We start from the raw sequence: 16,463 nt of genomic DNA on the forward strand, positions 1-16,463 counted from the left end.
CCCATGACCTCTGCGATACCGGTGCAGCGCTCTAACCAACTGAGCTATCAAGCCAACTGGGAGCTGGTCAATTGTGAGTTCGTTATTATATACCCGTAGATGGAGAAGGTGTGATAAGAATACATGAAAGTCATATATTTGTACTGCGGAAAATACATTTTAAGCAAATGAAGATCATCGCAGTATATACTCAACTTAAGCAGTTGAGAAATAAGGCCTGAAAAAAAATTCAGGCCTGAACGGGAATCGAACCCATGACCTCTGCGATACCGGTGCAGCGCTCTAACCAACTGAGCTATCAAGCCAACTGGGAGCTGGTCAATTGTGAGTTCGTTATTATATACCCGTAGATGGAGAAGGTGTGATAAGAATACATGAAAGTCATATATTTGTACTGCGGAAAATACATTTTAAGCAAATGAAGATCATCGCAGTATATACTCAACTTAAGCAGTTGAGAAATAAGGCCTGAAAAAAAATTCAGGCCTGAACGGGAATCGAACCCATGACCTCTGCGATACCGGTGCAGCGCTCTAACCAACTGAGCTATCAAGCCAACTGGGAGCTGGTCAATTGTGAGTTCGTTATATACCCGTAGATGGAGAAGGTGTGATAAGAATACATGAAAGTCATATATTTGTACTGCGGAAAATACATTTTAAGCAAATGAAGATCATCGCAGTATATACTCAACTTAAGCAGTTGAGAAATAAGGCCTGAAAAAAATTCAGGCCTGAACGGGAATCGAACCCATGACCTCTGCGATACCGGTACTGAATTTTTTTCAGGCCTTATTTCTCAACTGCTTAAGTTGAGTATATACTGCGATGATCTTCATTTGCTTAAAATGTATTTTCCGCAGTACAAATATATGACTTTCATGTATTCTTATCACACCTTCTCCATCTACGGGTATATAACGAACTCACAATTGACCAGCTCCCAGTTGGCTTGATAGCTCAGTTGGTTAGAGCGCTGCACCGGTATCGCAGAGGTCATGGGTTCGATTCCCGTTCAGGCCTGAATTTTTTTCAGGCCTTATTTCTCAACTGCTTAAGTTGAGTATATACTGCGATGATCTTCATTTGCTTAAAAAGATTTAACTTTATTATTTAAGAAGCTACATAATGATGTTGCTTACAGTTAAATTCATGTTACTTAATGCGGTGTCTGAAGAAGCAGGCTACCACGGTTTTTCGTCATTTGGATGTCTCAGTTTGAAAAAAGTTCCCTTTAAACCTCCATCAGATAAAAACAATTCTAATCACTTTCTTAATGGTGGATCTTTCTTGTTGTTGCCCTGCTGTTTGTAAAGTCTTTGGAATATACACGGAGGTTTTGAAAGACGTTTCAATCAAAAAACAAAATGTTTTACCATACAGTAAATTGCTAATTAACGGTGTCTCGCACCATTCTGACAAAATTACTCCCTGACTCGTACTCCACGCGCTCAAGTTCCTATAAACAGTCCTTTTAAGTTTCCTTTAACTGATCTTTCTTACAGCCGGATGGAACAGATCTGTTTCACTTTGTCCATGGACATCAAACATGGACTGAATACCTAGTATGCATGGAACAGGATGGAGCTTGGGGTGATCACGTGATTCTGAGTGCCGCAGCAAACTACTTTGGAACGTGCATTCGTGTGATCAGTAGTCAATCCAAAAGAAATGATGTAATCATTACGCCACATTTCCCAGTTGACAAAAGCAAACCTCTTGTGCTGGGACATATTCATGAGGTGCACTATGTTAGCCTTCAACCCTTACAAGGTACAGCCTATTACAATACTCCAATTAAACGTAATTTTTGTTTTATAGTGATACTTGTTAGTTAGGATCCTCAATGTTCTTTTTAATACCAAGTTGGCAACAGTCACCCTTTTTGTTGTTCCATTTGTTACTTTGACTATGTAACACACATCATGAAGTTTGCGGTTTTCATAATTTCATGCTTCATCGCTGGCTCCCATCTCAATAATCAAAAGCAATTCATGCACTCCATTCTTCTCCCTTGCTGTTTAATCACAGTGTTCTGATTATTGTGTTTACAGGTTAAAATGGCAGGCCCCTACAGTCACTTTGATCGGCCCTTGTGAAGAGCCCGGCCTTGCAGAAAGACTTTATGGGCATACAGACTATTGAGCTTTCTTCAGTTTTATTTATCCAATATGAACTTCAAAAGCTTAAATTTAATTTCAGAGGTTCTATAATATTAGTTTTCCAATGTATCGCATGAAAAGAAAAACAACCCAAATGACAAAGGGTGCAAAGGAAAGACATCACACCGTGAAAAGTTATCATAACTATGCAAAAGTGTACAAGTCTACGGGAAACAAAACACTCTCACTAATATAAAGCTTTATTTAGGGAGCTCGAAACATAAACTCGATTACTCTTACTTTTAATTTACTAACAAAAAATTTTATTGCTACGTACCATCTGTCTGTACAACTGAATAAGAACTATGTACAATTGTAGTAAACTAGCAAGCTATTCAATGTATTCTTCATACATCAATATTTTAAAACGTAATCGAGGTAATTTTTATACAATGAAAAAATAGCACATTCAATCACGGTTTAAATCCCACTGTGCGATCAGAATGTTGTTTTAGGCCCTACGACACCATGATCTCAGCAATGCATGGAATAAACTGAAAAATAAATTACAGTGATATACCTTTCCCCCACATTTAGAGGGCAGTCGATAATTGAGATAGACTGCAGAAGTCCGTCCGATTAAAATTTAACATTAGAAAATCGAGATTTCAAGGTTTCAAGACTCCAGTCTGAACTGAGTAAGTTGGAAACGTTCCAAGTAATGGTACTTCGCTCGAGTTTAGACCGGAACCTTTTTCGGATCCAACTGATGCTAAGTTTCATAACGATTAAATTTCTTTTCATCCCGTTCAACTTCAAACAGGATTTCAGAGCATTTGCAGCGGTAACTCAACACAGCGTCATAACTTCAGTCACAACTATGCTATAAACCCTTGAGACAGTCTTAGAATCATATTTGGCTTCTTGAATGCCTTCTCGTGTCTCGCGACGCGCTCCTCGTCTCTCGCACGTGCATCTCCATTTCTCACTCATGCGACATTTTTCGTGCGTTGTGCCTCGCTTATCGACATTGGTTTCCTCAAGTGAAGATAAGATTGCATTTGATTGGCATCTCCATTGTCACTTACGAAGAAAAAAAACCGGATTATTGGAGGATAACAGCAATCGTTCTTTCGGAGTCCAGTTATGAATCAAACAATAACAGTTGTTATCGGTTAAGAACAAGAACTTGGATATTACACGTAACATCATATGTCGTACAAAATCAGATTTGATCAGCTCCCTATGCAATGTCATAGCGATTTCCATTCCCTTTGCGGAACTTAGATCTGAGCTATTAATGAATGAATGGAATAGTTCACCTAAGCTTATTAGACAATCAAATAGTATTGCAGCCATTAAAAGAATTTTTTTAATTCTATTAAGGATAATAAGAACTTTTATTTTAATATTTGTGTATACTTTTCTTACACCTCAATTAGTAGGACATCCCTAGCATGGTGCACCAGCGCTTTTGGATGTCTCCATCTCCACAACGTTTCTTTATCGCAATGATAAATTTAATTTATTGTCTACCTGTAACCTAGTAGGGTGAATCTGTAATAATAATAAATTAAAGTGATCACATGTGCAAAACAATAGCGAAACACGCGTTTTTTGAAAACTTTGTAAATTTCCTAGCCGTCCCATATAGAACTAAAACGTTAAACACCGACTTTTTCGTCTTCTTAGCACTGAAACCTCGACAGCAAATTAGTCACGTTTTAACTTTGAACTCATCAAAACAGCAACGTTTTACCACACGTCGCCGTAAAGAAATCTTAACTCCCTCAGTTCAAGTGCCACAACATCTTCGAGAAACTTCACCCCGGGATCCAAATCGGGGTTTTGGTAATTTTTGTTTGTAATCACACACAATCACTGCTGTGTGATTACATCGTGGTAGTTATTATGCATTCAATTTATCTTCCCGTCATTGTAACAAATTGGCATTCTTAAAGTTTTACCGATTACATATTGGAAATGAGTAAGAAATTACAGTCAACTAATGAGATGAATATTGTCTTAAAAAAGTGCTGCGAGGGGAACAAAAAATGGCCAATTGTAATTTAGCAAGGTGGATCTTTACTCAACTATCGTACCCAATCAATGGGTGCTTTGATAGTCCTGCTGCAGTGTGTCTTTTGGCCAAAGTTACTCTTGATGACCGCCGAAAATTGAGAGTAAAGTCTAACGCAGTTTGACGAAGCCGTATCTTGCGTGACAACTACTGAGTACCCACATGGTTCCGATAGCATAACCACTCATGATTTATGCGTCGTACTTTTTCCGGCATGGTACTCGATTCGGCATTTTACTAGTGTAGGCATGCTTGTTCACCATAAGACGTCCATAAAAAAAGGTCATTCATGGGAAAATGTTTTTTTTACTTGAGTTTTCCTAGACTCGATAAAGTATTCGTTTGCAGGCCAAGCAGACTCATTTGGGATGAATTCCCTCAGAGTCCTGTCGATATTATTTGAAATTAAAGCGAAAGCTCATTTTGAATAAGCTTTTGTCAGACCGTCTTACTCGACAGCCTTTATCATTTTAAATGTCTGGGTCTAATGATCTACTTTCAATAACAAACCTTTGAATATAGAACGAAGATTACGGGTGAGATCTGATGAACCTGATGTCATCTGCAACCTTCGACATCACGCTTCTAACAGTGCTGCTTAGTAATATCTGTGGTTTGAGCTCTCCTGCCATTGGTTGGTCCACAGTCCTTTATCATAATTAATATCTGGATCTAATGGTGTACTTTCACTAAAAACCTTTGCATGTAGAACGAAGATTACAGGTGAGATCTGATGAACCTGTAGTAGCTCACAGCTGTGGAGCGGAGCTATTCCATCAAGTGCTTTTAGGTTATAGAGAGAATATCACACTCAATCATTTTGGTGACAGAGGCCAATGCAGGTTACACAAAACTGGAGATATTTGCTGCAAACTTTTAACTTTTTCTTTTCGTAATTCTCGCAGCCACTTCTCTAGGTGTCTTTGTTTTAGGGTGTTCTAGCCGTAGAAAATAAAGTAATATGGAACGTTAAATATCAGGAAGTGAAGATTTTAGATATATGGAAATTCATATATTTGCACTGCGGTGGAAAGATGAAATTAGAAGATCCTCACAGCTAAGAACACTACTGAAACTAGTAGTTGTAAGTACGACCTGAAAAAAAAAAAATTTCAGGCCCATACGGGATTTGAACCCATGACCTCTGCGATACCGGTGCAGCGCTCTAACAATTGAGCTAACAAGCCAACTGGGAGCTGGTCAATGAATTGGGTACAAATAAACATCCGAGTGAATGAAGATTTTAGATATATGAAAATTCATATATTTGCACTGCGGTGGAAAGATGAAATTAGAAGATCCTCGCAGCTAAGAACACTACTGAAACTAGTAGTTGTAAGTACGACCTGAAAAACAAATTTCAGGCCCGTACGGGATTTGAACCCATGACCTCTGCGATACCGGTGCAGCGCTCTAACAATTGAGCTAACAAGCCAACTGGGAGCTGGTCAATGAATTGGGTACAAATAAACATCCGAGTGAATGAAGATTTTAGATATATGAAAATTCATATATTTGCACTGCGGTGGAAAGATGAAATTAGAAGATCCTCGCAGCTAAGAACACTACTGAAACTAGTAGTTGTAAGTAGGACCTGAAAAGGTCCTACTTACAACTACTAGTTTCAGTAGTGTTCTTAGCTGCGAGGATCTTCTAATTTCATATCAGGAAGTGTTTACCTTTTGGACCATTACTCCTTCGAAATGAATTAAAACCACGCGAAACTATATGAATTCTTGAAGCTAAGAGAATTATTAATTAAAAAATATCAAAGTTCGTGTCAAAAGAAGAAGACAACAAAGACAGTTCCTTAGTGTTGAAAACAGCAAGAGTTAAATCGTGAGTTTTAGATGCATTACTAACGCCTATAAATTTCCTGAAAAAGGCCGAATTTAAACGTGTTGATTATAGTTAACAATCATTCGCCACCTTTACTGACACTATGACTAAATACATCCACCAGAGACTCTACAAACAGTCTTGGGAAGTACCTTAATGCATTACGCCACATTGAAATCAGTGTACAGAAGGAGGAAGAAAGTGCGAAATCCCACGCAACGGGGGAAGTTGTATCCTTATCCCTCACCCGTGTCATTTGCAACCTTCCACATCACGTTCCTAAGAGTAATATCTGTGGTTTGAGCCCTCCTGCTATTGGTTGGGATCGTCTTCCCCCAACTACAAACATAAGCATTGCAGATGACATCGTCAGAGTGAAGTATTACGGGAACACTGTATGCGGCCATGCTTCTCAAGCCTCTGTGGATGACAGTAGTTTCAGAAAATAGGAAAAGCTTTGGTTAGACCGTGGGTGATCTTATTTTAGGACTTAAATCGGCAATCTTGAGCATGACTGCATGGGTCCGAATATCGAGGAGCATCATCATAAACTGATGAAACAATGGAGGAAAGACGACGACAGCATCAAAGAATTTGAAGAAATTGAGGGTAAGAACGATGAATACAAAACATTAGAAAAATGACATACTTTTAGTTTATGTAGCAGGTTGGGCTAGTTCTTGATGTGCTCGCCCTATTCAATTATGTTAACTTGAAATTTAATTATCTTTAGCATAGAACAGTAACACTCAATGCAGTAGAAGAACGAAAACAATGCTCCGTTAATTTGATTGTAGGCCAATTTTTTTAGCCCCAGTGCCTCTGAACTTTGACGACTGAACCTTTTTAAGAATGATTCTACCGAAATCTGTAATTTGCACTTAAGTTGCTGTGGAATAGCAGGCACTAATATTCAAATACAGCCCCGATTTTTCATGATCATTATTTGGCGAAATTATCTGCAAATAATTCTGAATTTGTACTATTCGGAATCGACTGTTTATCGATATACGTATCATTGTTTTTTCAACACCTAAACGTTAATCTGTGATGTAAACGTGCTTATGAAATTGTGCTTATCTTTCTTACATTTCCAGATTCGTCAGAAAAGATAAGAAATGACTTCAGAGACACTACTGAGAAGATAAAGATTGAAATGAAGGAGGTTAAAGAGACGCTTAGTAGCCTGACGGTTGGTTTCTAGAAAGAGTTAGTCACAGATAAACTGAACTAGCAACAGGGATTCCGTGAACTTGAGAACATATTTTATCGTCAGATACCACGAAAGGGTCTCTTGAGAAAATGATAGGCGAAGATGGACAGCGAACTGAAAGAAAGGAAGGAAAAGCTGTGCACTTTGACAGCCCCATTGGTAGAAAGCAAGTATGAAGGTCAGTTCAATTATACAATAAAATTGATTGTGCTTATCGTTGCGTCCTCATAAACCGAATATTTAGCCGTAGTCAAGATGTCTTGTGACAGAGAAATCACCCTATCTCAAGGAGATTCAGTTTTTCAATTTAAACAATCTCTAGAATAGTCTCTGTGGTGTGCTTTCGTCCCCCTCAATACCTTAGGTTACGACTGATCATCACAATTTTATTACAATTGTTCTAAAATTGCTTTTACTGTAATATTTGGGGCTGTGCATTGAATACTTGCCAACCAAGAGTCAGCGAACTGTCGTTTGCAAGACATTGCATCAGTATTTTCCTTTAAAACGTCACCCGTAATTACCTTGGAAACATTGTATTTAATGAGCCGTTTTCATCTGCTGTCAGCTATCAAAGGATGACATCTCCATAACTTGTAAACTTTTTCCTAAATCGTACAGGAAGATTCAAAGATTCAGTGGGAGAGACACTTATTAGAATGGAGAACGAAATGAAAGATATTAAGGAAAAGCTTGTTTCCCTGATGGCTTCTGCAGAAGAATGCAGAGATCGAGGTCAGTCGTCCGAAAGACAGCACAGTTTTAACTGAAACATTGGTATTACGTTCAACTCGATGTTAGAAACTAACAGAGAAGGTTCGACTGAATTCATAATCTAAATGGCGTTTGATCAGTAAGCATGAATCATACACTGATACCTTTTTGCATCGTCCTTGTAATTTCTTTGACAATGGTGTCGTACTCATTTACTTATTTAAATTCAGCAGTGCCGAATAACAGAGAGATAACAAATTTCAACGCCGCATTCGTTAGATTTCTTACTCATTTTGCTACTGCTAGGTAGTTTTGATCCAACTGAGGTTATCAATGGAATTCGCCAGCTGTACAAGACTCACAGGGGATGGCTCTCACCGTTTCCATGGTGTGAAGGGTTTCAGTTTTTTCTTGGCAATATTTTTACAAGGCTCAAAGTGGTCAGAAGAAACTGAAAAGAGAGGAGAAGCCACCGACGTATTTGTTGACTTGTCGTCAATACCAGACCCGTATGAAGAGTGTTGAACAGTGTTGATCGAAGGAGAACCTGGTATGGGAAAACCAAACTTTTGTAAAAAGTATGCCTACGACTGAGCCACAAAAAAGCGAGTGGCATGGGGCTGCGGCTCATCAGCTTTCAAAGCAGTTTTGTTGTCGAAATGTCGAGACATGCACTCTGATGTATGATCAACTTCTGCCCCGCCGAGACATCGATGAAGAAGTCAAACAAAAATTCTTTTAGTTTTTTGAGAAAATCAGTCCAGCATTTTATTGATATTGGTTGGATTGGATGAGTTACCATCCAGCAAATTGACGATTTTTTCCGAATTTATTGAAGAAAGAGTACACTCCAGATGCCACAACGCTTCTATGCTCCTCACATCTCGCGCCTCCCACCCCCCATTTACTCCTTACCCCACAAAAGCCACGATCCCTCCGTTAATTACCGAACCACAGAGGCTGGAAGGGAAAAAAACTTGAAAACTCCATCAGTAAGTTTAATAGGAGCTTGGCCCCCCCTTCCCCTCCCCACTCATTTGTTTTCGTTGTCAAAACCCAATTCCAGTCTTTCCTGGAAATGGCTGCTGATGTTTGACACCAATATATCCTTCTTGGAATAGAAATGAATGCAGGACAAATTCTGATGGCAAAAGGTAGTATTAGTCATATGTCACTGTTATATGTACGTTATATGCGCTGAACTGATTAAAGAACCATGATGGCTTTTCCTTATTTTGGAAGTCGTTTAAAGCCACCTACCTTATAATCAAACTACAATAAAGCCGTTAGCAGTAATCTGCTTGGAAACGTTGGTTTAAAAGATGTGCTGTCTGTTGAAATATCTGCTCCATTCCAATAGAGGAAGTGTTCTACACCATTATTTTTACGCTTTTGTTACCAAAGCAATTCCATTGACGTGCGATATTAAGGAAAGAGGATGGAATAAGTTTGCTTGGATACTAAGGATTTGGTCGAGATTATACTGAAATACCAGTGGTGAAAGATGAAGGAAACCAGTTATATAGGTTAATTAAGGGAATAGTGGACTAAATTTAGGATTCGTAGGAAAGAGATTTTGATATGAATGCGGCGAATGGAAAACAAACTTTGATGTCAGAATTAACATCAACCCATTTTGCTCCCAGAGTCATGTAAAGAGCTTCATCAGCCAGACAATATTTATCACCGGGGAATGGAAGATTTTTTTCGAGGAGGGGGGGTGGGGGTCACATGGTTCTCAATGAATGGAGGGTAATCAGTCGTCGCCAACAGAGTTTTTATGGGGGACTTTAAAAAAATTGACCGCCAATTCACTGTCAGTGAGGGGGAATCATAAGAATTTTATGGGGGAAGGAAGATAAATTTAGTCGTAACACAACCAAAATCCTCCAGCCCCCATAAGCAATAAATAATGAGCGGCCGCTAACAACATGAAGCTAGTCTTTCTGAGTGTTTGACACAGGCTTCAATTCAAGTTTCATCTTCACCATTTGAGCTTGCACAGACAAATTGCAAGTACTAGGAATACGTTGAATAATTCTTCAGTAGAGCTTTATGAAGTATTTATTAGGGAAATTTTATACTTTTCCTTTGTAGCTTCAGCTGAATATATTTGGACGCAATCTCCGGCAATTGAAAATTAGCCCGCATAGTTTCTTTGTTTAACCTCCACCTCTCTGTCTGTGTTAAGTGCATACAATATTCTGATCATGTCCATCTACGTCAGTCCCTCCGTTCCAGCCATTCTTTGGAAGGGTCGACGATGAAGACGTCAAAGGAACAGATTCAAAAGGCTTGGTTTACAGGTTAGCTCTGCTGATCAGATTCCAACAATTAGTCATGAGAAGAAGGGAGGCTTTTCATTGGGATTAAGTCGCAACTACGAGCGTGAAAGGTAAGAGTTTCTGGCCGGGATTTTAGGGGGTTGAAGGGGGAAGGGCGGATTCCTGCCCTAAAAATTTTGAAAATATAACAGGACGAACGGATCACTGGAAGTTTTGGAAGAAAAACGCTGTTTGACGCTAGTACGCCCAAATATACTGAAAATATAAAAAATGAAAAAAAACCACAAGAAGAGTAAACAGTATATTCCTTAGGCTAAGAAAAGGTGCAAAATAAAGAGATCACCAAGCAAAAACGGAAAGATTTCGACTGCAATGCGAGGTTCGAAAAATCTGCCATGTGTGTCTTGTTACAATCTTAAGATGCGGAACCTGTAGCGAGAGGTGATATGAAGTGAATCACGCGATGTTGTTATTTTTAATTTTATTTTTTTATCATTTTTTTCTATATATTATCCTTACATATGTACCTACGTCCTATACTTACTTCCTACACGATGCTCACACTAGATTAACTTACACTACTTACAATACATATATTACGATAGAATTACACTGGTCAAATTGAATTACAGTTGATCTATCTACGTTAATTTTTGCATGTTAATTGTTCGAGTCACTAAAAAGAATCTTGTTTGTTAATTACAATACATAGGGTATTAATTTTCTAGAATTTAATAGATTATTTAGTATATAAGTGGCGAAAAGAAACAAATCAAAATACAAAAGTTGAGAAGAAGAAGGACACAATACAATTTTACAAACACAGGAAAAGTTTCCATTTGTTCCTGAATTCCTTCTCTGTAGGTGTTACAGCGAATAATTTCGAACATAACCTCTGGTTCTGACAGCAGCAGTTTCGTATTGCTAGAGATTGAGTACCACTCTGGAATCTATTCCAAAAAAGAACTTACGTGCATGCGGTTTATAAACAAATGCCACAGGGTCTGACGCTCAGAAGGACAAAAGGGACAGGAGGGCGAGGCAACTTTTTTCATTTTGTGTAACAAGCTTTTCGTTGGTAAAATTTGGTGAATGATTTTGTTTTGGAACATCGTCAATTTAATTTCTCCCGTGGCTTTGAATGGTAGGAGGTGGATTTTAGTCAAGTCACTTTTCTCGACGCTAAAAGTTGGTGGAGGTAGATCTTCAAGGTTAAGCAGAATACTGTATAGTGTCTTGCATGACAGTGAACAGATTGAGGTGGGGGGTGTAACTGGGTCTTTGGAACCTTCTTGCGACACTTTCTTCCAATTTTGGGGAATAGAAGAAAGAATGCTACAATATTGTAAACAGTAACATTTTACATTGAATTTATTGAAAAAAGAATTAAATGGAAGGAAATGGCCCTCACAGGAGTCAAAAAGGTCCGAGATTTGTTTTATTCCTGCTTGATACCAATGAGGAAAGTATTGGTATAAAAAATTTTGGAATCTGCAATCACGCGATGTTGTTTAGAGGCAACCTTAACGACAACTCGTCTGCAGCTTTAGGAGAAAAAAGGTCGCTTATTATTTATGTGACCCTTAAAAGAATCCTGTTTCAATTTTTGGAGACGATGTTTCTTCCTGAGGCCGAGAAACGCATTGCAAAATTAGTTTTCATTGCATGACTGTTTTACTTGGTTTCGGGTAACACAATGTCATCTGCGCATGCTATAAACAACTCCCCCTAAAAAAATCCGGTTTCAAGATTTTGGAAATGATGTTTCTTCCTGAGGCTGAGAAACGCTTTGCAGAGTTAGTTATCATTGCATGACTGTGTTACTCGGTTTCAGGTAACACAATGTCATCTGCGCATTTCATGAATTACTCCCCTTCTGTCTGCTTGAGTACCCACCTTTTGTGACTTCATTCGTTCTCTCTTCGGACAACACGACCTCCTCCCCAAACGAAGTATAACCATCATTTGTCATTTACGCACAAATGAAGTATCATTTTTTAATAAAAATGACCGTGATGTTCAAAGTAGACTGGATATAAACTATCAATTCTTCGTTTAAAATGGCGGACGAAGACGCGAGTTTGGATGAACTCATTGAACAATCACAAGCCCTTTAAGAACAGGAGAAGCTACGGAAAAGGAAATCAGGAGAATCCGAGTTCGAGATTCGGTCTCTGGGCATCGAATAATCAAACACAAATACCGTCCGCGTTCTCGAAAGCCATCAGAGTTTTCAAAATCAGCGATTTACAGCAGTTTTGAAGACGCGAGAACAAGTACAAGCCCTTTTAGAACAGGAGAAGCTACGGAAATGAAGAAGTATAAAGGGAGGCACTGATGACAAATATTCTAAGAGGATGTAGTTTATTTAATTATTATTATATCATATTATATTATATTATTTATTTAGTTTATTTTATAGCAAGTTTCGAAGTCTAAACGAAAGATGGGTAAGCTGAGTTTCAGTTAAATATCATGACATTTGGAATGTAATTTCGACACCAAATAAATAGTTTACATGGCTATATACTCAGAGGATTCTGTTGTGTTCACGTGAAGGCCATTTCAGCTATTTATGCCACTTGTAAGTTGTAGGAAATAAAAATATGCATACTTGTGTCATATTGAAGCCCTGTGAGATCACAAATATGATTTATTTCTTTTTTGTTCTAGGTTTATTTCTTCTTTGTTTTAAGTAGTCATTATCCATTATTTTTGGAAGTCGATTTTGATGAGAAAGAAAAAATGTTTACGGTTATTTCTTCTACCGAACATTTTACTATTTAGGTACCAAATAATCTTGATACTGAAGATCATTGCATCCTATTATGAAAAACTTGTCCCTGATTACTTTGTCAACTTGAGTGTATGATGTTATATATAAAGGGGTAAGTTTCTAAAGAAACTGTGGTGCTGCGTCGGTGGGAGAGTATAGCAGGTAATTTACGACGAAGGGCTAACACTCGAAACGTCAGCTTTTTTACCCTTTACGGTGGTTAATTTAGGTTTTCAACTCAGTTGTTAACACTAAATTACCTGTTATGATGTAATATAGTTTGTGATTTGTGGGATTTTCACAAGTAAATTAGAAATACCTGAAGAGGAAAATGATGTACTTAGTGCAAAGCATTTTGGTACAAAGTCTGCTTTGCTGTTATCTTACTGAAGGTGCTTTTAATATGCTGGTAAGACTTGCACAGCCCAGTCGAAATATTTTTGAGTTGTAGACAAGCTGGCTGTAGTAGTTATGAGCAGCAGAGGCCAAACCTCATCCTGAAAAGCAGTCTGAAAAGTGTGAAGTCAGCGGAAGGTACTAAATTATAGGCGGCCAAATGGCAGGCCGCCAGCCCACTTTGAGTGAGCAGTAAAACTCCAGATTGGCTATTTTAACTAGTTTTATTGAGAACCAAACCCTGCAAAGGCTTATATTCTGTTTTAGTTTGAAGTGTAACTTTTATGTTTCTTATTTTGCAGTAAGTTGGCTTGTTATGGCCATTTTTCTCTCAAACATTTTTTCAGCCCAGTCAAAATGTTTTTGAGAAGTAGGCAAGCTGGTTAAAGTGATAAGAGGTAGAGACTGAACCTTGTCCAGACTAGAAGTCTTACAAGTGTGAAGTAAGCCGCAGATACTCTGTTGTAGATGGCCAAACCCCATGCTGCTGGCACATTTTGACTGGGCTATTTGTTATTTAGCTACTAAGTAATCTTATTATTAAAGATTACTGCATTTATTTCTAATGATTTGCCACTGATTGTATGTTGTATATAGCTTGTGATTTGTGTGATTTTCACAAGTAAATTAGAAACACGTGAAGATGTAATGATGTACTAGATGATGTACTTGATGTGAAGCAATTTTGGTACAAAGTGTATGCCTTGTCCGTAGGTGATTTTAACATGCTAATAAGACTTGTAATTCAAATGATATACATCCGCTGGAAGAGGAATATTGAAAGAAAAATTAATAATATTTAACTATACCAAGCTTTTACAATTTATGTCCAAATTAAGTACTTAATCAAAGATCACCGCACTGATCAGGCCCAGAAGGCGGAAACAGTACTGTCCGCTGTCAGTTTAATTTTTGTCATTTCTATTGATCTATTGTATTTATCAACGTTTCATTGAGTTATAACTCATTGATCTCTTTCAATAGTGCAGGTTCGCACATGTTACCTAATTTCACATGTATGAATATACGTATAAGCCCAGTGGAGATGTTTTTGAGTGGAAGGCAAGCTGGTCATAGTAATAGGCAGCAGTGTGAAAACAAGGTTTTGCCTTCACAAATGAACGGACGGGGACAACTCTTAAAAACTCCTTCTGGGTAAAGGCTCTCCTTGGGGGCACTCGCTGGCTGCGGGAAGGAACTGGAATCTATTACGGCTGCTGACTATCCTTGAGAAAATGACTAACAACAACAGGGTTGGCTCCAACGTAAATTTATTCTGCAAGCTCTACTACAATTTTGACCAGAACGGACCTGGCCAGGGGTGGTTGGACCCTGCCCTTCTCTTCTTCTCTTCTCCTCTTAAGCTTTACAAAACAGTCCTATTTAAGCTTAACGTACATGGATAACGTAATGCCATGATTAATCTAAAGAATCATGTAATCTACTACACTATTGGCTAAGCAGGAATTTCGCCTTTTACAACATTAATTATTTTCCGGTGGATAACAATTACACAAAAGGACATGACAGGTGGCTGTTACAGTTTAACACTAATAACAACTGTTTACGGGTGACTGAAGGAGAACTGGTAGCGTTTACGCTTTGCTGAACTAAGCTTTCTACGTTGAATTTTATATTTTTTTAAGCGTAAGCATGAAAGAATTCGATAACTAAAAATCCTATCGTTACAGCAGTGGCCGAACCTCGTCCTGAATAGAAGTCTGATTAGTGTCAAGTAAGCGGCAGATATTTCATTGTAGGCGGCAAAATTGTTGGCTGCGGCACATTTTCACTGGACTGATTGTGTGTGGTATGTATGTGCACTTCTTTTTAGGTGATAAACAGGTTAAAGTACCAAGAAATCTGTGATAACTTGGTAATCCAAGATTAAAAATGTTTAATGATAAGATAAAGCTTGATCATTCTTTAGAGTTTGAATCTGTTCTAAAAGGTGTGGGAAGAGTCAGGGGAGCATTATTCATACATAAGTATTTAAAACGTAACAAAAGAAAAAAAAAAACAAGCACTAGGGTAAAATCCCAATTTCCTTAAAAAGTCGATTTTATTGAGAGCAAAACCCTGAATATCGCTTGGATTTGCGTGATTTTCACAAATTGATAGTTTGTCATGTAAACTTAATTTACAAGAACCTTGTTAATTGTCAGCTTCAAGAACAAGTACATAATTGCAGGAAAAGCTTGAAGCTTGAAAAATTGACTGATGAAACTGGGCCAGATTTCATGAGATTTGTACAATAAGTTGGCCCGGGAGGAACAAAGAATTAAAGAATTCATTGATTCTGTTACAACTTTGTCTGCATTGTGTGCTTCTATAGAGCTTAGTTGTTGCTGTAGAAAACTTTTTCGGAGGGCCCCTGAGATCACTCACTTTGGAGCTAGTTGCCGCTAGGGAAGAGGATGCCTGTACTTACTATCTCTCTAAGGGGGGTAAGACTGATTCTTCTCCAGTAGCCAAAAGCACCTCTGCACATGGAAATTTTGAACACTATTAAAAAGCTAGTACTCTCATTTCATTACTTTATTTCTAATTTAGTGTAACTTATGACAAATAATGAATGCAAATTCATCTTGGTTGTACAGGTTATACCCAGCGATCCTTAAACGAAGTAAAAAGTCATTTTTCTGAATTAAAAAAGTGTTCTTGCTCCTAAGTAAGCGCATAGTATATCATTCAATTAATGCTGTAGCATTAATTGAATTAACTTCATAAGTTAGGACAATAAAACAAATAAGGCAAATAAGCAAATGTTGTTGTGTATCCTTGTTGTCAATTTGGGCCGAAAAACACGTTTCATTTTTTTGCAAAAATTAGCCTATTCTCGGCCAAAAACGCTGCAAACAAGCTTTAACGTAATGTTTTCAGCAAAAAAACGAGAGAATTTGTGCAACAACACTGGAATCCAGCTAAAACACAGTGTCCTCAGTGAAATTAAGACAAAAAAAACCCCATAAAAACCGAAGGAAAAAAACTTTAAATTGCGCTGATTTACCTATTTTTCGCCAAGATAACTACCAAAACGCTACAAACTACGTTTTTCA

General features: G+C 38.0%; 2 protein-coding genes across 2 annotated transcripts in view; one reads left to right on the top strand and one right to left on the bottom strand.

Annotated features, from left to right (window-relative positions):
• LOC113670547 (uncharacterized) overlaps positions 1-3,696 on the top strand; it is a 33,390-nt gene extending 29,694 nt beyond the window's left edge. The window contains exons 10-11 of the mRNA XM_089194853.1: positions 1,505-1,772; positions 2,054-3,696. Of these exons, the coding sequence (XP_089050979.1) occupies positions 1,505-1,772; positions 2,054-2,058 (273 nt within the window). The 3' untranslated portion in view covers positions 2,059-3,696. The remainder of the gene's footprint in view (positions 1-1,504; positions 1,773-2,053) is intronic.
• LOC149034363 (uncharacterized) overlaps positions 1-16,463 on the bottom strand; it is a 158,525-nt gene that overhangs the window by 41,210 nt on the left and 100,852 nt on the right. The window lies entirely within an intron of this gene.

The sequence above is a fragment of the Pocillopora damicornis genome, chromosome 14 (genome assembly GCF_964200805.1).
Source record: "Pocillopora damicornis chromosome 14, jaPocDami1.2, whole genome shotgun sequence".
Taxonomy (NCBI): Eukaryota; Metazoa; Cnidaria; class Anthozoa; order Scleractinia; family Pocilloporidae; genus Pocillopora; species Pocillopora damicornis.